Genomic DNA, 23,390 nt, shown 5'->3' on the forward strand with positions numbered 1-23,390 from the left:
GCACAAGCCAGGTTTTCTGACTCCTCTGGGGTCATTTGTCCTCTCAGGCATTTCCCCTCCTCCTGTATCCCCAGTGACATCCCAGTGGATCTCATGAGGTGTAGGGTCTTGGAGGTGGTGGGTCCGTCTTTTTGATGTAGCTCCTTCCTCCTGCCCTGCTAGCTCCATGTCCCCAGTCCCACTGAGAGCAGGAGCAGCGAACAGACTGGAAATGGACTAATGTCCTGCTTTTCAGTAGAGGGGAAAGGGTGGGTTCTAACAATTAGGAGCACATAAGATTAGTACTGATTGATCCCTAACAAAATTCCAGAATAGGTTATTGCATATTTGAAAACACTTAGATAATAAAGAGGAGATCCAGGAGCTAGCGTAGGGTTTGTAAGAATATCACCAAATGAAACAAATTTCCTTTTTCAGTGGTTACTGGTCTGGTAGGTGGGAGGAATGCCACAGATAGAGCGAATCTTCATTTCAGCAAGACATCAGGCAGTCTTTCCATCCGGCTCTGGTGGAGAAGTTTGCACTTCATGATGGTGTAATTAGATAGATTCATAATTGATTGGACAGTTTTCTCCTAAGAGTAAGATAATAGAATTGATGGTGGAGAGGTATTTAGTGGTGTACACAGGGCCTGTCCCTCTTGATTTCAACCTTTTTTATTAGTGACTTGAATGAGGATATTCAAGTTTGCAGATACATAAAGCTCAGAAGGAGAGCTAATAAGTTGGATTCAGAATTCCAAAAGATTTAATACAAGTGGGGAAATGGTCAAATCCAACAAGATGAAATCTGTTAAAGATCAGTATAAAATCCTGCATTTATCTACAACACAACAAAATAAACACAACACCAGAAAACAGCTTATATACAGTTTTAGGGTGATCTGACTTGGCAGAGATATTGTCTACAAGAGCAGGGGTTTGCACTTAGACTAAGCTTCATGGCAGCCAGCAGTGTTGGCGAGGTTGCCTGAAAAGCTCACACGATGCAGCTTCGAGATGGGAGTTTGGCCACCCTGGAGGCCTGCGCTGGTTCTTGGTGCTCCCCGCCCTACCCCAGGTCCTGACTAGGAGGTGAGGGGCTGGAGCCCACAGCTAGAAGAAACGGGTAATGGAGCTGGCGATGCTGATCTGGAGCAGTGAGGGAAGCATCACTTCAGATTAAAAGTGGAAGTAGGGCTGGCAAACAATGGACAGGTGGAAGAGATGATGGTTAAGAGCGCTAGCTTTGGCGTCAGAGCTGCCTTCAAATTCTGGCACCAGCACTTAGCATCAACCTCTCAAAGCATCAGTTCCCCATCTGGAAAATGGAGCTGACGGTCTGACCCACTCCTTCATAGGCCTGATAACAAAGCACTTGGCCAGGGAGCACTTGCTACATGGCAGCTACTACGGTTGTTATGAGCTGGGTATAAGGAAGGATGTCCAACCACTGGAGCTGTCCATCAGTGGAGCAGGTGGTGAAGAGATTTCCCCTGTCCCTGAGGTGGAGTGGCTCCTGGCCCCCGAATGCAGGTTGGAGTTCTGCTGAGGAAAGAGCTCTTGGGGAGCAAGCTGTGAAGGATTAGATTGCACGTCTGCCATTCTTCCTTTACACTTAGACATGGGCAGCTGCTCTCAGGTCTCGGCTAGATCCTGGAGTGGACTGCTCCCTTGAATTCTTTGCAAGGCCCCCTCTCTGTTGGATGAGCACAGAGGCTGCTTGGACGGCACTCTCACTGAGTTCCAGCTTGAGCCAGGGAGTGGCCCACCTGCAGTGTGGGCACAGCTGGGCTGGGGAAGAGCTCCTGTCTGAGGCCTCAGTCCCTAGCACAGACCGACCCCACTGTGATGCCAGTTGTCCTGACCCACTGCATCACCCCCACCTTCTTAGGGAGAGAGGAGAACTTTGGATTATCTGTCCTTTGCATTCTACCTCTAGCTACTTCCAGAAAGCATTTGAGGAAGCACTGGTACAGGGATGAGACCAAGAGACAGGCCAGGTCAGGCCCACCAAGCAGTAACTGGAACCTTTAATTTTATTATGTGGAATGCTTAATGCAGAGTTAATAGGGGCTGGAGGAGCTAGGGGAGGGGAGAGGGGAGAGGAAGCTACTGAGATAAATAAGAGGGGAGCAGTAATGCATTACATGTGGATCGAGGGGGATGCAGAACAGGAAAATAGGGGCAGACAGAGCTACATACTTTATTCAAATACCACTGGGAGGCAAAGGGCAAAAGGCCAGGGCAGAATGTACACATCAGGAGTTTAGTGTCTTCAGCCTGCTGCCAGCAACCTGGGGGCTGGGCCCTGCGTCTCCTACTGGAGCCGAGGGTTTGGGCCTGAGCAGCTGTAACTCTCTGGGAAGCCCAAGGAGTTGGGGCTGACAGAGCAGGGGCCACAGAGCCTGATGAGGGAAGAGGGAGTTGGCGAGGAGCCCAGGAGGAAGGCTCCGTGAATTGTCTGGGAATCCTTTCCTGGAGCCCCTGCCTCCTCGCTTCCTGGGATACCCCTCATGGTCTGGGAGGTTGTAGTGGAGTAGGAAGGGGGCTGTCTTTCTCAGTAAGACAAAGAATGAGGCTATTGGCACAGAATTGGATCTGGGGACCTCTGTGCCAATTCCCTCCTGTGTTCAGGAGGGGAAGGGGCACTGAGGGGATGAGACCTCCCTCTGAGCCCCCACCCCAGCCCTATACCCGCCGAGGGTGTTCAAAGTTGTCCTCAGCCCGAGGGGCAGATGTAGTCTGCTCTAGGCAATGATGCAGGTCTCTGGTTGGCCTTGCTCTTAGGCATGTGGCACAGGTGGCATGGTTATGTCAGACCCCTCATTCTCCATGCAAGAGCAGACACGGGCACAGGAGTGGCAAGGCCTCTGGTTCCCATCCAACCCTAGATGCTTTCCCCTCCTCCCAGAGGAGGATGAGCGGGTCCTTCTCAGGTCCTGGGATCGAGGGTCATTCCTGGGGGGAAGGTGCAGCCCCTCATCTTTCAGTCTAGGGGCAACGATCAACCTCCTTCTCCTCTGCCCAGCCTAGTAGCCCAGGGCCTTGCCTGGGTTGGAGCCTGGATAGGATGGGGTGGGATCATCAAAGGCTGTGAACCAGACAGAAAGCCTTCCCTCAGCTGTCAGCCTCTCCAGCCTCTTCCACAGCCACCACCAGGCCTGAGATGGGCGAGAAACAGGGCGCAAGGGCTGGGGGAAGGGATGTGCTACCCAGAGAGGCCAGGCAGGGCTGTGGTGACAGGGCCCCCTTTAAGGCCGAGACAGCGTCGTATATACTGGCTGCTCCCAATGTGTGGGGCTGTGGGACTGGGGCCCTGAGGGGCTGGGGTCAGAGATGGCCGTGTAGAGGGGCCGCTGCGAGGGCCCCATGTAGGAGAAGGCCGAGTAGAGGCCAGAGGCCTGGCCCGAATGGCCGTAATAGGGTCCTGAGGGCTGATGGTCAGAGTAGTCAAACTGGGGGCGCGAGATGGAGGGGAAGGCGGAGCCATAGTGGGGCAGACTGAGGGAGGTGTAGGCGATCTGCGAGGTGGATGGCTGGTCGGTGTAGTGCGGGGGCCCCTGGGGCCCCGCGGTCTCCGTCTTCACCTGGGCTTTGGCATCCACCCCAGGTGGCGAGACCGTGGGCAGAGCCACGCCTGGCGGCTTCGAGATCCAGGCAGAGTGTCCACTAGCCACAGCCAGGGCACTGCCCAGCCCATAGCCAGCTGCTGAGTAGCTGCCCACATGGCCTGGGTGCCCATTGGGCGGCAGGTACTGGTCCAACTCAGCCACATCAAAGGTCTCCATGTTGGACATTACCTCGTGGCTGATCTCACCGATGTCCACGTTGCCGAAGTCGATATGAGGCTTCCCGCCCTCCCCCATGGAGCGCCCATCCCGCTTGGGGTCTGCCTTGCCCGACTGCAGCTCTGTCTTTGGGGTGGTTGGAGGAGTGGGTGGGCCATGGCTCTGACCTGGGTGGAAAGGAGACAGAGAAAAAGTGAGAAACAGGGGCTGGCCCCGTGGCCGAGTGGTTAAGTTCATGCACTCCACTGCAGGCAGCCCAGTGTTTCGTTAGTTCGAATCCTGGGCGCGGACATGGCACTGCTCATCAGACCACGCTGAGGCAGCGTCCCACATGCCACAACTAGAAGAACCCACAACGAAGAATACACAACTATGTACCGGGGGGCTTTGGGGAGAAAAAGGAAAAAATAAAATCTTTAAAAAAAAAAAAAAAAATGAGAAACAAAGTCCAAGGCTTCTGGATTCTGATGGTTCACCTTCAGACAAGAGGCCTTCTGGAGGCTAAGGGCCTCCCTACCATGTGACCTTGTAAATTTCACATGTTTGGGCAGCCTGAGTTGGCATTCATTTATATAATGGTTTTGGGTTGGTCTCCAGTTGTTTATGAAATTCCCAAATCTTAGGGATGGGTCTTGCCTCCCACCCAGAGCAGGACTCCCCTCTGTCACTCACCTCCTGGAGGGGCCTGCTTCATTTTGAAAAACCTTTCCTGTTGGAAAGTTCTTTCCCACATCAGCTAAAGTTGGCTTCCCTCCCAGTTCCCATTCTTCCTTTGCTACTGATCCGAGGGGCACTGGCCTGTTGGTCTGCGCTCGCCTGCTCTCTCTGCAGGGCACACTCGGCCTCTGCTGGTCGCTCTTGCTGATGTCACCTACCCTTGCCACTCTTAACTCCTCTGTTTCACTTTGGCTGGCTTGCCTGTGCCTCCTCTGGCCCTGGCCCCTCAACAGCCATGTGTCCCTTCCAACCCCATCCCTCCTCCCAAGGCTAGCTCAAATGCCCCTTACTCCAGCAAACGTTGCCTCTGACCCAGTCCCACTGGCCATGCCCCCAGTGCCCATCACACTGTGCTGTGCTGCCTGCCCTCTTGCTCAGGAGAGCACTTAGATAACTAACTTGCTCCACCCCTGTTCCCTTGTCTGTCCATTTTCTCATTCACATATTCATTCAGCAAATACTTAGGGGGCACTGCTAAGTGCCAGGCACTGTGCCAGGTGCAGGGCATACAAACGTAAATAAAATGGGTCCCTGTCTTCAGAAGCCCATAGTCTAGGGGGAAATCCAGAGACCTACACACGACTAAAGGGCAGCGCCAGACCTTCTGTGATGACAGATATGCAGAGGGCTCAGGGGACCAGCGGAGGAAGCCACGCAGCGCCAGACCTTCTGTGATGACAGATATGCAGAGGGCTCAGGGGACCAGCGGAGGAAGCCACCCACCCTGCCCTGGGGACATGGGGAAGGTCTCACTGAGGACAGGGAGCTGAGCTGGGCCTTAGAGGCTCAGAAAAAGCCATGCCCACAGTTATATTCTGAGACAGTTGATCTGTACATGGTCCAGGGTCTTCTGGTGTGTCTGTGTCTGCGGGTGGGCATGTGTGTCCCTGAATCTCTGAAGGTGAGGCATACATGTGCAGGGGCGGGAGGGCTGGACTGGGGATCCCATCAGAGAGAGAACAGTCCATGGTCCATGAGACCAGGAGCTCCCTGAGGGCAGGCCTGAGCCTCCTTCATCAGACCAGAGGCAGTGCTGAGTCCTGCACTGGCCAAGTGCTCTGGACTGGGGTTTCAATCCTGGCTGTGTCGCTTGCTGTGACTCTGGACAAACCTCTGTCTTCTCTTAACCAGTTTCCTTATCAGTAAAACAGAGACAATACCAAACTCAGACATGGCCTCTTCTGGAAGCCTTCCTTGATCAGAGTCTTGCGGGTAGCTGGATATTTTTCGAGACCTGACTAGATGGACAGGATGACTCCTCCCTAGAGGTCAGGCCCCCTCTGCGTCTCACACGGGCTTCGTGTGCACTTGCGTCTTCCTGTGCTTAGTTCACTTGTCATCCCGCTCCTCCCCTAGGCCATGGCTCCTGAGACCAGGGACCACAGCTTCTTGTTTGTGCCCCTCATGTCTGCTCCCAGGCCTGGCACGAAGGAGGGCTCAGGGCATGTCTCCTGAAGGCAGAGCTCTGCTCACGAAGACCTCCCTGTACCTGACCCCTGCACGGCATTCTGTACATTATGAATACCATCGAGGCAGCTGTGGTGCCAGCAGAGGCCCCGGAGCCACGCTGTCTGGGCTTAGACATCAGCTGAGTTACTCTAGGTTTTCTGTAAGATGACAGTAACTTGCCACACAGGTGAGGCCGAGCCCTGGTGGTGGGGCTGCCTCCTCACAGCGGAGAGTGATAGACTGAGTGAACACACATACGGCAATTAGCACCGTGCCTGGCACACAGCGGATGCTCAATTAACGAGAATGAAACAAGATGCCTTCTGTCTGGCCCATCCATGGCCTGTGCTCAGCATTACATGCCGTGGCTCCCCCATCAGACCAGGAGGTGTCTCCTCCATTTGATCTCTCATTCCTCAAAATCATCCTGATCCCACTTTGCTAGTTGCAACTTGCCCCCTGGCCTCCATGGCCTCCTTAACTGGCCTCTTCACCCAGCAGCAGTGCCCCCTTCCGTCCGCCACAGCCCTCTTGCCCAGCCACCTCCCCTGGCACCTGAGTTCCCACTGAGCTTACTCTGGGCCCTGCACCAGAGCTGGGACAACCGCACAGCCTGGCAAGCCCTTCCCAGAGCCCAGGATTGTTGTGGGGTGTCAGGGTCTCATGCCTTCCAGCCTTCACCTCTCCCACAGCCCAAGCTCCCCTCACCCACAACTCTTCCTCAGCCCCCTGCCAGCTCCCAGCCCAGCACTCACCTGAGGGGTGCTCGGGGTTCCCGTCTGACATTGGGGAGCCCTCTCCCGGGTGCCGGTGGTCCAGGTGGGCACTCTTGTAGTGGGCCTGGATGGCGGCAGCGCCGCCCTGCTCCGCCTCCCCGCCCGGGCACTCCGCCTCCCCCTGGGCCGCCTTCCCATTCTTCCGCCTCCGTGGTTGGTACTTGTAGTCCGGGTGGTCCTTCTTGTGCTGCATCCGGAGCCGCTCAGCCTCCTCAATGAAGGGACGCTTGTCACTCTCGTTCAGCAGCCTGGGGTGGGGCAGTTGGGGAGACAGCAGAGGGGCTAGCGTGAGTGTCTTCCCTGGAAGAAATGAGGCCTGGAGGTGGGAATCCCAGTGGGCAGGGCCTGGTTGAGGGCTTGCCCTTTGATTTATGGACTGGAAGATTCGAGGCCCGAGAAACAATGGCCTCAGAGGGCTGTGATCTCTGCCTCCACATCTGTCGGGGGCTGGGGTGTGAAGGGGCCTGCTGCTCCTGGCGGCCCCTGAGGATGGAATTAGAAGTAGAAATTGAGCTTATGAGGGGCACAGAGCTTCCTTCAGTCAAAACTGTCAAAACTGTCTACAAGTGGAGCTGGCTGCCTTGTTAGGGAGTGAGCTCCCTGGGACTGGAGGTGTGCAAACAGAGAAGCAGCACGGTGAGGGAGAAGAGCTCAGTCTTTACTTACTAGCTGTGTGACTGTGGGCAAGTCACTTCTCTAAGCCTTAGTTTCTTCACCTATAAAACCTAGGATAATACCTACTTTCCTGGGTGTGGCTGGATGGAAGCACTTTGCACCAGGCCTGGGGATGGGGGGTGGGCGCCTTGAGAAAGAGGTGCCATTCTGATGCTGCTTGCGGGGGAGTTGGACAGGAGGACTTGGGGCGGGCCCTCTCAACTCGGGAATACTGATTTTGTGAATTGCAGCGTGGTGGGACCAGGGGGGCAGATGTGAATCTTCTTCACTATGTGGGGGCACTGCCTCCTGGGGGGCATCATAGCTCCTTGTCCAGGGAGTGACAGAGGGTAGAGGAAGCTGGATGGTCTTCCTGGACCCTGGGACAGCGCAGACAGACCCTCTCTGCAGTCCCTGAGACCAGCCAGTGGAGGGAAGCCCTGAAGGCAGTGCCCCTGCCCACTCAACTCCAGCTCCAGGGCAGGGCTGGAGCGGGGAAGGGGGTGTTCAACGCTTGGCTGCCCCAGGGTAAGGAGGGGAGGGTGGGTACCTTGCAGAGGGAGCTGAGGGGAACAAACACAGACTCGCAGAGTCCTAGATATAAGGGACTCTGTGGGAGCAGCTCTGTCCCGCTGCCCAAAGGGCCTCTCTCTCCAGCTGCCCCCGCCCCCTAGTAGGTGCCCTCTTCCCCCAGTCAGCAGAAGACGGAGCCCTGCCTGCCCAGGACGGGAGGGGGTGGTCACACCAGGCACCTCCTAGCCGGCAGCAGCATTCCTCTGCGGCTTAGCCTCCCCCACTACCCCCTCCCCCAAGGCCGCCCAAGCCCAGCCTTGGCCCAGCTTTCTCCAAGGGTCCGTCTAGCTGAGTGATGGGATGGAGACCCCAGAGCAGGACCTTGGGGGTCACAGAGTGGGATGCTTCCTCCCCCGAGCCATGCCTCCCAGCCAGGCCACTGGGCTCAGGGTAGTGGGTGGGGCAGCCCCAAATGTGTGTGTGTGTTGGTGGGGGGGCTGCACATGAGCGTGCAGAGCAGGCTCAGCCAGCCGTGGGCCCCAACACAGAGGCTCCTGGGATGGCTGGGGACCTGAGCTCCCTCTCCCACCCAAACCTTCCCTGTGCTGTCTAGCTGGCAACTGGGTGTGAATGAGCAAGAAAATGGCAGGGGGCGCTGAACGGGGACAAAGGCCAGAAGAGGGTGAAGATCCCAACACTGTACACTACTGCCGCCTCCCATCTAATTCCCAGCAGTACCCTAACCTCAACAGAAACCTAACACCAGTGTGGGGTGGGGGTGGGGGGCACCACCAGCCCTGGCCCCAGCCCTAACCTCAGCCTGGTCCCTCATGGGCTGCAGATGGCCAACCCCACCTCCAGCCCCAGGCCCAGCCTCATCCAGACTACCCTCAGCTCTGTTCAGGCTCTCTCCTAACCCCAGACCCATCCTGCCCCACCACGGAGGCCCAATCTCAAGTTTAATCTTGACTCCAGCACTGGCCCTCACTCAACACTGTCCCCCCTCCCTGATGTCACCCACAGCTCTAACTGCAAACCCAGTTCTCATCTGTACCTTCACTTCACCTCTGTCCTCTGGGTCTTTAAGGTTTGGAATAGGGGCGGGCAGAGGGTAGGCTGGTTCCACACCCAAACTGGAAACCCCAACTGAGGGGCTCCCAAGGTGGGGCACCGGCTGCTTCTCCATATGCTCCTCCTGTCAGGGAAGGGGCCTGGTGGCCTGGGGGTCAGGAGAGACTCCAGCCTGTGACCCCCTTGAGTCTCTAGGCTCTAGTTATTCTTTGCAGGTTGGTCAACCAACATCCAACCAGCACCGGATCAGCATCTAACAGTCATTCCTAGGCGGGCACCGAAGGTTTGTGTGACAGTTGAAGCACGCAGCCACGTAGGAGCCAGGACCTGGACGCTGGTATGTCTGACCCCAACCCACTTCCAGCATACCACACGTCTGCATGTCTTTCTCTTTTCAGGTTTAGGGCCTCTGCTTTTCAGTTCTGCCTACCTAACCATCCCCCTTTCTGATGGCCTGGGAGTCATGAGCCTGGGGTATTTCAGGAGGACCCCTGGAGAGACTGGCCAGCCCAGCCCATATCCAGATGCCTCTCAGGGCCACCACCCAGGATCCCAGGGCCCTGCCCACCTGGTGGAAGAGCCTTTGCTCTGTGCCATTGCCCACCACTCTTCTCCCCGGGGCTGGGTCCTGAGCAAGCAGTGCCTGCTCTCCAGACTGCCCCATCCCAGATTGGCCCCTGGGGGGCACCCTGGGCCTCTGTGTGCACAGCTTGAGCGGTGCCCAGGAACAAATCCTCCCAAGGGAGCCCAAGCGCAGGGTTCTGGCCTGGGGGAAGAGGGCCAGGGACAGTGGAGAGTCCAATCTTAAATCCTGGGCAATAGAGGTGGTGGGATGCTGTCATTGGGCTTGCGTTGTGGCCTGCTTATTGTCCCCATGGCCTGCTCTGTCTGCCCATCTGTCTCCCTGCTGGTTGCCTGCCTCTCACTTGCTCTTCTGCGTCCCACAGCACCAAGGGTACTGGCCTGGGCTGAGCCCTATCCGGGTGTGGATGGACCTTGGGCAGAGGAGCTAGCTTCGACCTCTGTTCTTGGGTAGAGCTGGACCCGCTGGGTGCTTGCAGCAGGCTGTCCACTGAGCCTAGGGCCTGCCAAGGATGAGCAGAGCGCTAAGGGCTGGGAGGTGGAGGGCAAGGGCACCAGGCCTTCAGCAAACACTCAGCAAGGACGGGGCCAGGGGGCTGGATGGGAATCCCTCTGGCTCTCTTGGGGCCCCCCTGCTCCTTCCACCACTTTAAGCTTTTGGCCTTCTACATCCAGTCTCCACTGTGCTGGGAGCCGGCAGGGGAGGGAAGCAGGCTCCTCAGATAAAGCCCAAACTTTCTGAAACCCAGGGGCGCCTCACTTCTGCTCTCTTCTTCTCTGCCCCCACCCTCACAACCTCCTGACCACATCTTAGAGTGACGGGGTGACCCACTGCTGTCACCAAGGATGGTGTAGGGAAGACCGCTGGACAAAGAGTCAGGAGACCTAGTTCTGGCCCTGGCTCTGCCACCAGCTGTTACATGGCCTCTGTGGCCCCTTTGCCTTTCTGGGCTCTCTTGGGCAGTCTAGTGGGGAATCAGGCGCTCATCTCCTGCAGCCCCTGTAGTCTTTGGGAGCTGCCAAGGATTCTGGGGGTGGAGGCTCACCCTGCTCGACATATCCCGGAAGGGGGCCAGGCTGAGCCCCAAAGTTGAGGGGAGGGTGGCGGAGTTCCTCCTTGAGGAGATGTTTTCCCCAGAGGTTTGGGCTGGTCCCAGGGAACTGAGGCTCTGAGGAACCCTAGTAGGAAGGGGGCCCAGCTTTCCTCCCGGCCAGGGTGCTCAGCTCCAGCTCCGCGGCTGGAGGGGTAGGAGGTTACTCAGCGCTGGGTGGGGCCCTGGAAAAGAAGATGGCGCCGGACTGGGAGAGGGAGGGACAGAGAGACAAGCCTGGCAGCGCTGGGACGGGGTCGGAGGGGGAGGCTTCTTTCTGGGTGTCCCCTTCCCTGGGGGATGAAGAAGCCCCTGTCTGAGGGAGGGTGGGGTCAGGAAGGCACAGTGAAGGCAGCTGGGATAGGACAGGACCCTGGGCCAGTTCTCCATCCCTCACTCTTTCAACGACTCCTGTCTGAATTCCTTGTTTCCCTTGAACTGCCCCCAGTTCTCCATCTGGCTGCCTCAGTTTCCCTGCCTCTCCAGCCAGGCCTTCCGTTCTTTTCCAAGCGTTTCCCCGCACGCTCCTGACCACTGGAAGCGTGGCAGCGGCCCCCCGAGTGTGCGGGCCTGTGGGGAAGCGGTTAGCGAAGGCCTGTGGTGTGGGATCCTCCGCCACCCAGCCCTCGCGCCCGCCTTCACTCCTCCAGGAAGAAGCCCAGGCCCTACCGCCTGCCACCGACAGAATTCCAGCCACGAGGGGGCGCCTTCCAGCCCACTGCCCCAGGTGGGGAGCCGGGCCTAGGCCGTGGGAGCTCTGAGCCAGCGCAACCCCAGGGGGCCACCTGTGGGGGAGGGGCGGGCCCGCTGCCCACGCCGTGGCTCCGGTGACAGCAAGGAGGTGGCTGCCCCCGGGAGCAGGGTCCGGGCAGTGCCCGTGCAGCCCGACTCTACCCCAGCGAGAGGGCCCGGGAGCCCCCCGGAGGCGGGTCGGGGCGCTCACCTCCAGAGCTTGCCCAGCGTCTTGCTGAGCTCGGCGTTGTGCAGGTGCGGGTACTGGTCGGCCAGCTTCCTGCGCGCCGCCTGCGCCCACACCATGAAGGCGTTCATGGGCCGCTTGACGTGCGGCTTGCTCTTGCTGGCGCCGTTGACGCGCACCGGCATGGGCACCAGCGTCCAGTCGTAGCCGCTCAGCACCTGGCTGACGGCCTCGCGGATGCACACGGGGAACTTGTCATCGTCCGCCTCGCCGTCCTGCTGTTCCTTCTTGACCTTGCCCAGCTCTCCGGGCCCCGGGCTGGCTCGCAGGCCCGATCCGCCGCCGCCCCCGCCGTCGGGCCCCAGCGAAGGCGCGTTCCCCGGGGACAGGCAGCGGGGCTCCTCGGAGCCCACGGGGCTCAGCTCCACCTCGGAGAGGTCCTGCTCCTCCGCCATGTCGCCCCCGGCCGCTGCCACCTCGGCCGCCTCCCCGGGGCCCGCCGCCGGGGTCCTCGCGAAGAGTCCAACGCCCACCTGGACGGGAAGGAGGGCGTGATGGAGCGGCCTTGCGCGCAGCCCCGAGGGCCGCCCGGGACGCGACGCGGGCACAGCCCCGAGGTGGCGCCCGCCCTGTTCCCTCTGGACTCGTTGCAGCCTGGGGCCCGCGCACATGCCAGACCCTGGCTCGGCCTCCTAGCTCCCGCCTCTGCGTCTTCCCACCACCTGGTCCCAACCGTCTCTTGGTGTGGGTGGGTTTGGGTTTTTTTAAACCTCCTTTTGGGTGGAGGTTTGTTGATGGAAAGGAAGAAAAACGGACTCTTTATCCTGCTCTAATCCTGGCTCCTGGAATTTCCCACCTTTTCTCTCACCTTTCGTCTTTCCTGCCGCCTGCCCCTGACGGGTCTGGAGGAGCTGGTGGGGGCAGATGCGGTGTCAGCCTCCCTCCACCCCACGCCCCACAGCAGGGTCCAGGCCTGGGCCCGGGAAGGGAGGAGCGGAGGAGCGGGCTGCGCACTCACTCACCTCCTCGGACCTCTCCTCCAGTCTGGGACTCGTCCTTAGGAAGTGGAAAACCGTGTCCCAAGGTGTGCGGTCCAGCTCGGGGCTGGGGGGTGACGCTGGTGGGTTGGAAGGGAAGGGCTGGGGGGCCCTGAGCCACAGGCCACGGCCTCGTCAGGACGGAGCCTGAATCCTCACCACCAACCACCCTGGCCGGACAGCCTGAGACTGACTGAGCGCTGAGCTGCTGCCGAGGGCTGGGGAAGGAAGGAGGGGGAGAGGGGGAGGGGGAGGGGAGGGAGGGAAGGGCAGAAGGTGGAGCCTCCAGCGCCTGCCTTCATCCCCAACACTCAGGGCTCCTCTGCCAGCCCCCACCCCAGCTCGCTGTGCGGCTGTCCCAAGCTGGTCTTGAGGCCTGGGCTTAGGGGAGGCGGAGGGGTGGGGATGGTCAGGCCAGGAAAGCCAAGGGATGCAGGTGGGCAGAGTCAGAACCTGTTCCTTGGAGGAAAATTGGGCCCAACTGGGACCCTCAACCTCTGCCTCAGGTGGCAGGATGGGCAGTTGGCAAAGGATTGGGAAGGGATGAGAAGAAGGCAGGTGAGTGGCCTGTCGACTTGTGTGGCTTCACTTAAGACATCTTGTTGAGTGCCTTATTGAGTGCCTGCGGCCAGGCGCTGCTTCACCCTGTCTCACTCTGCCTCCTACCCACACCCGGCTGCCCTCTCTGCCTCAACTTAGGGTGAGAGAGAGAGAACATAGGTCCGTACCTGCTGAGGCAGGGGCCAGCCAGACACCCCCTGCCCAGTGCAGATGCCCTGGCTGGAGCCCTGCTCCCCTCTCACCAGACACCCGGCACTCAGAAGGGCTAGGCTGGCTCAAGGTAGAGAGACAGGGTTGAAGTTCCCAGAGGCTGGGCATGGGGCTGGGCCAGGGGGCCTCCCCAGGTAGGTCTGAAAGGCTTCTGGGGCCCCAATTCCTGGCACCCAACTCTCTCTACACTAGGTTTACACTCTCTTGGTGGGAGGAGTCCCCAGTCCTGGTTGTCATGAAGTTCCCCCTCCCCAACCCCAAGAAAGAGTGGGGAGTTGCCCTATCCCCCTCTTCCTCCTCTCTGCCCACTTCTCCCTCAGCCCCCCCTCCCCAGCTGGGTGACCCCTCCCCTTATTCTGTCGTGCCCATCACCCAGGGCTTCTTCTCTCCTCTTTCCTAGGTCTCTCCTCCAAAGGTCACAGCCCCTCTCTCTTCTCAACGGGAGGGAGGGTGTCGAGGCAGAGGTGGGGGCTTGCATGGAGGGACAGATGGAGCCTGGGCCGAGTTGGCCACCACCTATGGTTCTGAGCCTCTCAGCAGCTGGGCAAGGCCCCAGGCCCACCCCAAGGGAGTCCTGTCTGGAGTCGGGCTGGAAAGGGGGTCCAGGCAAGGCCTCATACTTGGGAAAGGCCAAGGGGGTGGAGGGGGGTGGGTAATGGGACACAATGAGGTAGTCACACGAGGCGAAGGCATGTTGGGGGTGGGGGGAGCGGACATTGGAACACACACACACACATGCTCACACACACAACCAGCCAGACAATCGGGCCAGTGTGTCTGGGGCCTCGGAGCCCAGTGAATTAGGAGTTTGATAAGGGTTTTCTCTTTCTCTCGCTTGCCGGCCTTGGACAATCTCCCCCCAGTTTTCCTCGACGCCACCCCCGGCGCTGCCAACCCTCCTCCCCCCGCCTCCCTTCTCTTCCCTGTGCCCAGACTCTTGTTCGGGGCCTTGAAACAGTGAGCTGTCTTTGTTCGAAATACAGGTGAACGGCAATCATGTGATTAACACACACACACATAAAAAGCTTTTTAACAGCGTCCGCCCGGCCTCAGAACCGCCCAGAGAGGAGCCGCCCTGGATGGACAGAGGGACGGAGGGACGAGCATCCAGCTGCTTGTGTCCGGCTGCCCGCAGCAGTCTCCGACACCCGCTGCTGCCCGCCCGCTGCCCGCCTGCCTGGCATCTCTCGATCCCGGTGGGTCCCCATTCACCCTTCACCCCTTGGTTCCTCCTCTTTGAGGGAAGGGCCTCCCTGCTCCCTGTGGTGTCTGTGATTTGGCCTGAGACCCCCTAGGGCAGGGAGGGGTGGCTGTGGAGGGAGAGGGCCCAGCGTAGGAAGCCGAGTGTGGGGTCCCACAGCTCCCTCTCCGACTCCCCGCCTCCTCCCTTACCCTCTTTGGCCCAGCTGTGCCAGGATGGGGGTGGGGGTGGCAGTGGGTGCTCTCGGTCTGTGGAGAAGCCACGCTGGACAGAGGGGACCTCTCTCTTCCCCTCCCTCTGTCTCTCTCTCCCTCGCTCCGCCTGTCTCCTCAGTGCTGTGCTCAGGCTTCTGTTGAGAGGTGCTGATGAGGCAGGTGGGCCTGCAGGGGTGTAGGGGAAGGCTGTCAGAGGCCCAGGGCTAGGGGACCCCTGCTGTGAACCACTCCCACCAGGCTGGCAACTGTGATCTCCATCCCATCCCAGGCCCTGGGGGCCCAGCCTTCTCCAGCAGGGGAGGTGAAGGACCCATAGTCATCCCTGCAGAGCAGGGAGTTTGGAGAGGGCGTGGGGTCCTGTGTGAAGGCAGGGGGCCTCTGCCCTTAGAACAACCAGGTGGGCCAGCGCCACCTTCTGTTCCCTTCCCTGCTTGGGGTGGGAGGGGTCCCCTTCCCCAAGGATGCTGGCGACCCCCTTACCGTACCCCCCAATCCAATCTGCCCATCCTCGGTGAGCTGTGGTGACAGGTGGACTCTGTGGCCTGCCATCTCTCCCTGACAGAGAGGGCCCCAAGCGTGAGGCTGACGGTGGAGATCCAGGCTGCCTTCCTGGGCTGAGCAGCAGAGTTTTCCTGGGATCCAACCTGGTTCTGTGGAGGCTGGTCCCAGATATACTCCTCAGACGGGCCCCCGAAAGGAGGAGAGTGAGTGAAATTCTGTGAGTCAAACGTGAAGCCCCCGATGACCCTGCCTGGCACAGCTGCTTAGGGTCACCACTGACCCTTAACCCTTTGGGTCCCTGAGTCTTCTTCCTAGGGCCCTGGTTCTGCTTTGTGGAAGGCCCCACCCTTGATTCCCTGCCCTGGGCCCAGCCCCTCATCTGTCACCTGGGGTGGATCACGTCCCTCCTTGCCTGCCTCCCAGGACCCACTGAGAGGAGATGGGAAATCTGCTGTCCCATAGAGCCAGGGGCCATGCAGGGGCGACCCGTGGTGCTGGCCAAGTTGAATCTCTGCCCCAGCCTCAGTTTCCTTAGTGGGGCATGAGACTCTTTTCCTGACTCCCTCAGTGGGCAGGGCTGAGGACCAGAGGAGGGGACACTGGGAAAGCCCCTTTCCATCTCTAGGCATGTGTGGGTGAGACCTGCTGGGCCAGGCGGTCCTCTCACTCCTTCCTCAGGCCTGTGCCCCTCCCAGGGCCTCTAACACACACCGCCCGCCTCCCGCACACTCCAGGGGGCCTTCCATGCTGATCTGTGAAGTCAGGGTTGGCCTAGGACAGTCCCTCTCCACATAAACGTGCGCAGAATCACCCGGCTCCCCCTCTGCGGGCCTGGAGTGGGGCCTGCCGAGCTCCCAGGCCTAGAGCGTTGGCTCTAGTTCTTGCTGCACTTTAGAGTCATGTGTAGAGTTAAAAAAAAATGCTGAACCCGGGATCCCACCGCAGACTGGCTAATTCTGAGTTTCTAGGGATGGAGTCCAGACGTGTTTACTTTTTGAAACTTCCTGGGAGGCCTTGCTCTCCCTTACTGGGGTCTCTGGAGCCGTGAGGCTGTGATGACCCCCTGCAGGGCCCAAAATCTCCAAGGAGGGGCAGGGGACCAGGGCTCTGGACCCCACAGCCGGAGGCCAGAGCTGTAGTTACACTGGGGTGTGTAGGGAGTTGCAGGGTGTGGCAGGGGCGGGGCTGTGCATTGGCCAGGGCAAGGGCTGAGGGGCGCGGGCCAGGGGTCAAGGGTACAGCAGGGACTGAGATAGAAGCTTAGTCTGGGTGAGAGTATGGGGGCTGGGGGGCGGCTCCCTTGAGTGTTTCCTAGGCCACCCCCACCTCTGGACAGGTTGTGTTCTCCTCGGTTTGGGGTGCAGTGGAAAGAGCACTGGACTTGGACTCAGGAAATCCTGCCACTAGTACCCATGTGGCCTTGGGCAGATTATGCTATGAACCTCTTGAGACTCGGTTTTCGCATGTGTGAAATGTTGATAATTTTATATATGTCACTACATCCCCAAGCAGATGGGAGAATTAAATAAGAACATGCACACACGCAAACATGAGTGCCAGCTCAATGTTCGGTGCACAGTTGGGGCTCGCTGGATGCTGATTAGAAGCGGTGACGTGGGGCTGGGAGGCGGAGAAGAACGCGCTCTTCGATTCAGGGCACCCGGGGCCCAAGCAGCCGCTCTGGACCTGCAGTCAGGTCTTGATAATCTGCCGTCAGATCCCAATGTCAGACCAGGGTGGTGTGTGATGAGCTCCTTGTGGGTGGGCGTCGCCCATCTGTGTCCCTCAACAGGGAAGGCCAATGCTTCCAGAGCCCCCAGTGGGCCGCCTGCTCTGAACGCTGCTGTCGCTGGGCTCTTTGGTCCTCCCAACAACCCTATGAGTAGGTGCTGTCATTGTTCTCCTTCTAGGAAGGAAACTGAGGCACAGAGAGGTTCAGTGACGGCCGAGCTCTCCCAGCTGATGGTGGGCGGGCCACAGTTTACCTCCTCAGCCCAGCCCTGACTGCTCTACCGACTGCCACCAGACCCCAAGCCAGCGGGGTCCTCCTCCTTACCCCCCAGGCTTTGCACTTGTCTGCGCTCCCCTAGTCGCTGCCAGCAGCCCAGCTCAGAGGCCCTCTTTTCAGGGACACACTCCTGGACGCCTTGGTTGGAATTCTTTTCCTGTTTTACTTTCCTGTGGAGGAGAAGGAGATAGCTTTGCACCTCTCTCATCTCCTCACACACAGCCTGGCACGCAGACCGGGCTGCATCCCCTCCTGGGGGAGCCCTGAGGGCAGGGGCATGCCCTCCTCTTGGTCTTGGCCTCTCCAGGGCACAGCACCACCTCAGGGAGTCTTCCCTGAGCTGAGTTGCTGTCAGGGTTCCAAGGAGGAAAAGACTAGGGAGGCTGGAGTGGGCAGGAGTGGCTTCCTGGAGGCAGAGGGCCTGAGCACTCACTTGGGGAGGAGGACAGCATTCCAGGGCCTGTCCCGACAGGGGCTCTCACTCGTCCCTGTTTCTGGTCCAAGTTCAGGGTCCCGGAGCTGGGCCAGGAAGGCCGCTCCTAGTGCCCGAGTCTTCCTTCCCCTCCCAACCCCACCCTCTCCGGGAACAAGGAAGCTGGAGCCAGTGCCCAGTGCTGCCTCAGGGCAGCCGGCCTCTGCCCTCTTCTTAGGAGCCCTCAGAGAAGGGAGGCTGCTCATTCCTGTTAGCCAAACTCAGCTGCCAGAAGGCCCTTCCTGTTGTCTCCCCTGAATCTCTCGTGCTGCAGTGAACTTTCATGAATGTACCCTCTGTGCAGGGCACAGGGCCAGGAGCCAGGGCGGGGAGGTGATGGAGCCAGACCCTGGCCTTGAGGAGCTCAGAGTTTGATGGGAGAGACCTACACGGAACCCAGAGCCCTGGTACAGCCGAGGTCCTCCACGGCCCAACAGACGCCTGGAGACCCAGGGCGGGGGTCAAGTTCCAGCCGGGCTGTGGGGGCCACCTGTCACCTCTACTGCCTTCGTCCCTCCCTAGGCCCCAGTTTGCCCGTCTATAAAAGGAGGGGAAGTCTAGGTTACCTCTGAGGGCGTTTCCAAATTTGATAGCCAGTGAGTTATATTTCAAAACAAGAGGCCTCTGGGCCAGCCCTGTGGCATAGTGGTTAAGTTTCGCGTGCTCTGCTTCGGCAGCCCCGGTTCATGGGTTTAGATCCCGGGTGCAGACCTGCACTACTCGCCAGTCATGCTGTGATGGCGACCCACATACAAAGGAGAGGAAGATTGGCAACAGATGTCAGCTCAGGGCTAATCTTCCTCAAGCACAAAAAAAAAAGGAGGAAGATTGGCAACAGATGTCAGCTCAGGGCTAATCTCCAGCAGCCAAAAAACCGCCCCCCCCCTGCCCCCCCAAAATCAAGAGGCCAGTGCATGACCCAGTGTTTCCAAAGTGGTGTCTGGGATGCTTGGTATCCCTCAGACATTGGCCAGCATCTCTTGAGAAGAGTTTTGGGGGCAAATGCAGTCGAGAAGTACTTGCTTGCCACTTCCTCTTTTTAGAGAAGCAGAGCTTGTGAGGGTGTAAAAGCTCTAAGTTCTGCACTTGAGAAATGCATCTTTGTTTAAAATACTTATGCCCAACTCCTCTGCCTCCTGAGTACTTCCCTCTGACTCTGGTCCTTTTCTCTCCTGCATCCTCCCTCCCAAGAGCTGAGAAGAAGGCAGGGTGCTCCTGTGGGGAGCTCTGACCCAGGGAGGGCCTGGCCGTCCTCAGGGTGCTGTCCTCAGTTTCTCAGCGCCCCCACGACCCCAGCACAGAGCTCCACAACTCCCACAGCCCGCCTTGGCCCTGCTCTTGCCCTAAGCTGCAGCCATGTCCATTCTCCCCACCCCCGCCCTGTGGCCCAAACCCTGCTCACAGGACACCTCGCCTGTCAGCCAGGCCTGGAGCCTCCCCTGCGTCCTGCCTTGCTCACCTTTCCAGCAGGACATCGTCCCTGCTGGGATGTGTACCTGCGAGCTGGGTCTTTCTCACCTTCCTCCATGGAGCCTGGCACATGGAAGGTACACAGTGATGTAGATGAATGAATGACCTGCAGGCAGATGAACATCCACAGGCAGCAAGGTGTGGTGCTCTTGAGTCAGACAGCTCCAGGATTGAATCCCGGCACCCTCACTTATTAGCTGTGTGTCCTGAGTTAACATCTCTGAGTCTCGGTTTCCTTCCAGATTGTGGTGAGGATTAAACCAGATAGTGTATGTAAACACTTAGGACAGTGCCTGGCACATAACAGTGCTCAGTAAATGGCAGCTATTGTTATTAGCATCTCAGGATCTGCCCTCAAAGGGTGGCTGTCGGTTGACCTTGGGTTTGACAGTGGTCATTGCTTCTTATCCTGTCCAAGTACTGTCATCAGATGTCTCCCATCAACTCCCAGAAACCCTGGAGGCTGGCGGAGCAAGGGTAGGATTGTGGTCCCTCAGAACAAAAGCAGAAAGGGAAGTGATTGGCCACGACTGACTGGGGTCTTGGAACTTGACCTTCCTGTGATGGCATCTGCACCAGGTTCCCCAGGGACCCACCCTCAGCCAGGCTCTGCTCTCTGTGGGGTAATGAAAAGGGGTGAGTGCTCAGCTTGTCTTCAGGGAGCTTGTCGGCGAACTGGGAGTTGGTTCAGCCATTCATCCATTCCCACACACTTATTAGGTGTCGTGGTGCAGACACGTGTGAGGATGAACAGAGGGGCGAAGGTGGAGGAAGGAAAGGTGGGGTTGGGAGGGCCAAGGTGGCCTTTATCACATGGACCCTTGATGTGGCCCCTGGAGGGGCTGGAGCTGCCTTTAATCTCTGGGCAGAGTGGGCTGTGCGGGGCTGGCAAGAGGCCTTGGTTCTTCCACCGCCAGAAGGCACCTGGGCAGCCTGAGGGGAGGAGCTGGTCCAGATTGCCCAGTTTAGGGGGTGACAGAGCAAGGACTGGACCTGTGTCTTCCCACCCTGAGTCCCTGTCGTTTCACTCGTCAGCCAGGGCATTAGCAGGACCAGGGCAATGGATGCAGAGGGGCGGGGGTGGGCTGGGTGTGAACAGAGCCAAGGCCGCCCGTGTGAGTTTGGCATGATGAGCACACGCTTGCTCCCACAAGGCTCACCTCTGTCCCCTGAAAGTGAAAACGGGGTGATCTAGCGGGACTGTAGTGTTCGTGGGAGCTCCATGGGGCCTCCCCGCAAGAAGGTCATCTTTTCCTTGGATGATGTCAGTTTGTGTTGAAAAGGGGGCTGGGTGATGATGAGCCTGAGATCTGGAGCCAGAGAGACCAGGTTGAAATCTGGTCCTTGCGCCAGTAATCAGTGGTGGGATTGGACCAATTATGTGATCTTCCCACACCTCGATTTCTTCATCTGTACCATGAGGACAATGATACTTGCCTCATGGGAACGTCGTGAAGATGAAAAAAAAAAAAAGGCAAAACAAGAAATAGCAAGTGCTTAGCACGGTGCCTGGGACAAAATGTAGACATAGCAATTGCCTTCTCTGTCGTTTCAACTGCCAGGTGACAGGTAGGATGCAGGTAGGATGGCTAACGTATTGGATGTAATAATGTCTTGGTTATAATACACCCAGGAAAATCTCTTCCCTCTTGAGGGGGAAGAGCTGCACTTATACAGTGAGAGCAGGGGACCCAGGCACAGCCCTGGGCGTGTGCTCGCGTGTCCAGGGGCTTCGAATCAAGCAGAAATTGTACTCTATCCATGAGGCTGCCAGGCACAGGGGTTTTGTATGCATCTTGCCTCTCTACCAGGTGGCAGGTTGAGAAGTCAGAGAGTTTGAGTGTCTCCGTTTTGGGCTAGAATCCTGAGTGGAAGTCTTGCTTTGGCAGGTGCAGTGGGAGGAGCTGCTCCCTACTCTGCCAAGGTCCTAACTCTTGCTGTGTGACCTTGGGGAAGTCAGTGCCCTCTCTGGGCTCACTTGTTCTTTCATCTGTGCAATGAGAGAGTTGGTCACAGAGATCTCTGGGGGTTCTTTCAGATTTACTGTCAGAAGTTTTAGAGTTCCATAGGGAAAGGCCCACATCTGGTTTTGTCTCTCCAACGCAGCTGCTGAGGGCGGGACATTGGGCACACAGCAGGTGCTCAGTAAGTGCTTGTTGAACCTCATTGGCCAGAGAGAGAACCCACTAAAACCCTGCCCCACTTCTCTCCCCAGAGAGCCTGTCCCCTGGCCTGGGTCATCCCATTCCTGTTAGCCCTTTGAGAGACAGGACCCACGCGTCCACTCTCCTCAGTCAGCCATTTACACATTTGTTCTAAAGCGCACCGATGTGGCAGACACTCGTGTGTGTAGGGAGCTAGAACTTCGGATTGCAGTTGGGTCAAATAAACGATTCCTTCTCATGGCTCTCAGGATCAGAGTCCCGAATCTTCAGCCTGGCCTGGCCTGACCCAGCCCCACTCTCATCCCGAGATGCCTGCCAGAGTGGCCGCCCTCCACCTCCTTCCACTCAGGCCTCGAGCCTCCACACGTGCTCTGTCCGTCAAATGCTCTGCTGCCGTCACCTTGTTGGCTCCTCCTTTGGGCTCAGCCTAAAGGTCACGTCTACAGAGAGACCTCCCGGGTCCTCCAGAATCAGTGATTCTCTCTGACAGCACCCTGGCCTTTTCCTTTGTAGCACTCACTGCAATTTACGATCGTATATTTGTCCTGAGATTGGTTATTCACGGTCTGTCCTCCCACAAGGATGTCAGCTTCGTGAACCCTCGGTGATGAGCTGAGCGCCTGGCACCCTGGAGGTGCCCAATGGATGGCTGAATGAGTGAACATAGCGTCATGGGGAGGACGGGTGTGGAGAGGTGCGGTGGGAGGCCTGGAGAGGTGGTGCAAGCGAGCAGGGAGGTGAGGTTAGAGGGAGGAGTCATGTCCCCGGACGTGAGGGAGGCAGCGTCTTGATTCCCAGTCCAGGGCTCTTGCTTCTGGAACTGGGGCCCCTGGGGGAGAGGCTGGGTTTAGTGGGACACCAAGCCCCTGAAGACCTAGCAAAGTGGGGGAGGGGATGGAGGCTGTGAGCCAGATTCCCAGCCGGCTCCACCCCTCCCCCCAGCAGGCAGGAAGGACAGGGCAGATCTGTCAGCTTCAGATATTACCGCCCCCGGGGACCCAGCCCTGAGCCCAAGGAGGCCGAGGTAAAGGGGGGGACAGGAAGCACTCGGGTCTTCCCCCTCCCCATGCCCCCCTCCACCCCCATCTCTGGCTAGAGCTTGCAGCCCCAGGCCTTGGCACTTGGGGGACGGGGGCAGGGAAATGGGGGACAGAAATCCCATTTTGGCCCGATGCCTTCCTCTCCCCCATTTGATTTCTGGGCCGCAGGATGGCAACTGCCCTGGCAGCCCCAGAGAGCTGGGCCTGGACCCTTGGCTAGACGGACAGAGGGAAAGGGCTAGGGCACTGCCCTCTTAGGCCCTTCCTGTGTGCCTGGCCCTGTGTGCACCCACCCGGCAGCCCTGGGCTGGGGCCCGGAAGGCTCTGTGACCTTGGATGGGCACAGCCCCGCTCTGGCCACTAGCATTCTCTTCATCTGTCACTGTAGCCCAAACCTGGCATTGCTGCAAGTTCACTGGGGAGCCTGCTATAAACACTGATTCCCAGGCCTCATCTGCGCTGTAGCTTTGGGTGAGAATCTCTTTTTTAAAAGCTCCACCGTGATTATGATGCACCACGTAGGGGAACTATTGGAAGAGATGGTCTCTAAGGCCCCCCTCCCCAGCCTCAGTTCCTGCCTCTGGGGCAGGCCATGCCCCTGGGCTTCCGTATGCCTTCCTCACTGCTGCATCCTGAGCAGGCAAGTGCTCCTGGCCTCCGAAGGCAAGGGCGCTGGAGCACAGTAGGTGCACAGGGAGCGGGGGCCCTGTGTGGCTGCACAGACCTGCCAGAAACGCAGAGGAGCCTGGGAGGGGCCCTGAGCAGGGCAGCCAGGGCTGTCCCTTTCCTCCTTTCGCCTCTCCCTCCTCTTCCTCCTGGCTCTGCCTTCTCCCTGCTTCTCTTCCGTAGCAGCCCCCTTGTCCACGGCCTTGTTTTACACTCTCTCTGCCTTGACTTCCTTCTCTCTTGCCATGGCTCCCGCTTTCTCCTCTTTCTGTCCACAGCCCCCTCTCTCTGGGAGGCTTCGTA

General features: G+C 58.7%; 1 protein-coding gene and 1 long non-coding RNA gene across 4 annotated transcripts in view; one reads left to right on the forward strand and one right to left on the reverse strand.

The window, feature by feature from the left end:
* Positions 1–640: 640 nt before the first annotated feature.
* SOX10 (SRY-box transcription factor 10) lies at positions 641–12,927 on the reverse strand. The gene is made up of 4 exons (XM_070599206.1): positions 12,564–12,927; positions 11,566–12,074; positions 6,691–6,959; positions 641–3,936 (listed from the first exon to the last, which is right to left on the reverse strand). The coding sequence occupies exons 2-4, from the start codon at positions 11,994–11,996 to the stop codon at positions 3,233–3,235; spliced, it is 1,404 nt and encodes a 467-aa protein (XP_070455307.1). The 5' UTR covers positions 11,997–12,074; positions 12,564–12,927; the 3' UTR covers positions 641–3,232.
* Positions 12,928–14,332: 1,405 nt separating this feature from the next.
* The window catches only part of LOC139080189 (uncharacterized), a 46,651-nt gene continuing 37,593 nt past the window's right edge, over positions 14,333–23,390 (forward strand). For 2 of the 3 annotated variants that reach the window (XR_011534476.1, XR_011534474.1), the window contains exon 1: positions 14,395–14,545. This is a non-coding gene — a long non-coding RNA (uncharacterized lncRNA). Of the gene's footprint in view, positions 14,546–15,327; positions 15,484–23,390 lie in introns of all 3 variants that reach the window. The other variant, XR_011534475.1, reaches the window with a different exon arrangement.

The sequence above is a fragment of the Equus przewalskii genome, chromosome 29 (genome assembly GCF_037783145.1).
Source record: "Equus przewalskii isolate Varuska chromosome 29, EquPr2, whole genome shotgun sequence".
NCBI classification, from domain to species: Eukaryota; Metazoa; Chordata; class Mammalia; order Perissodactyla; family Equidae; genus Equus; species Equus przewalskii.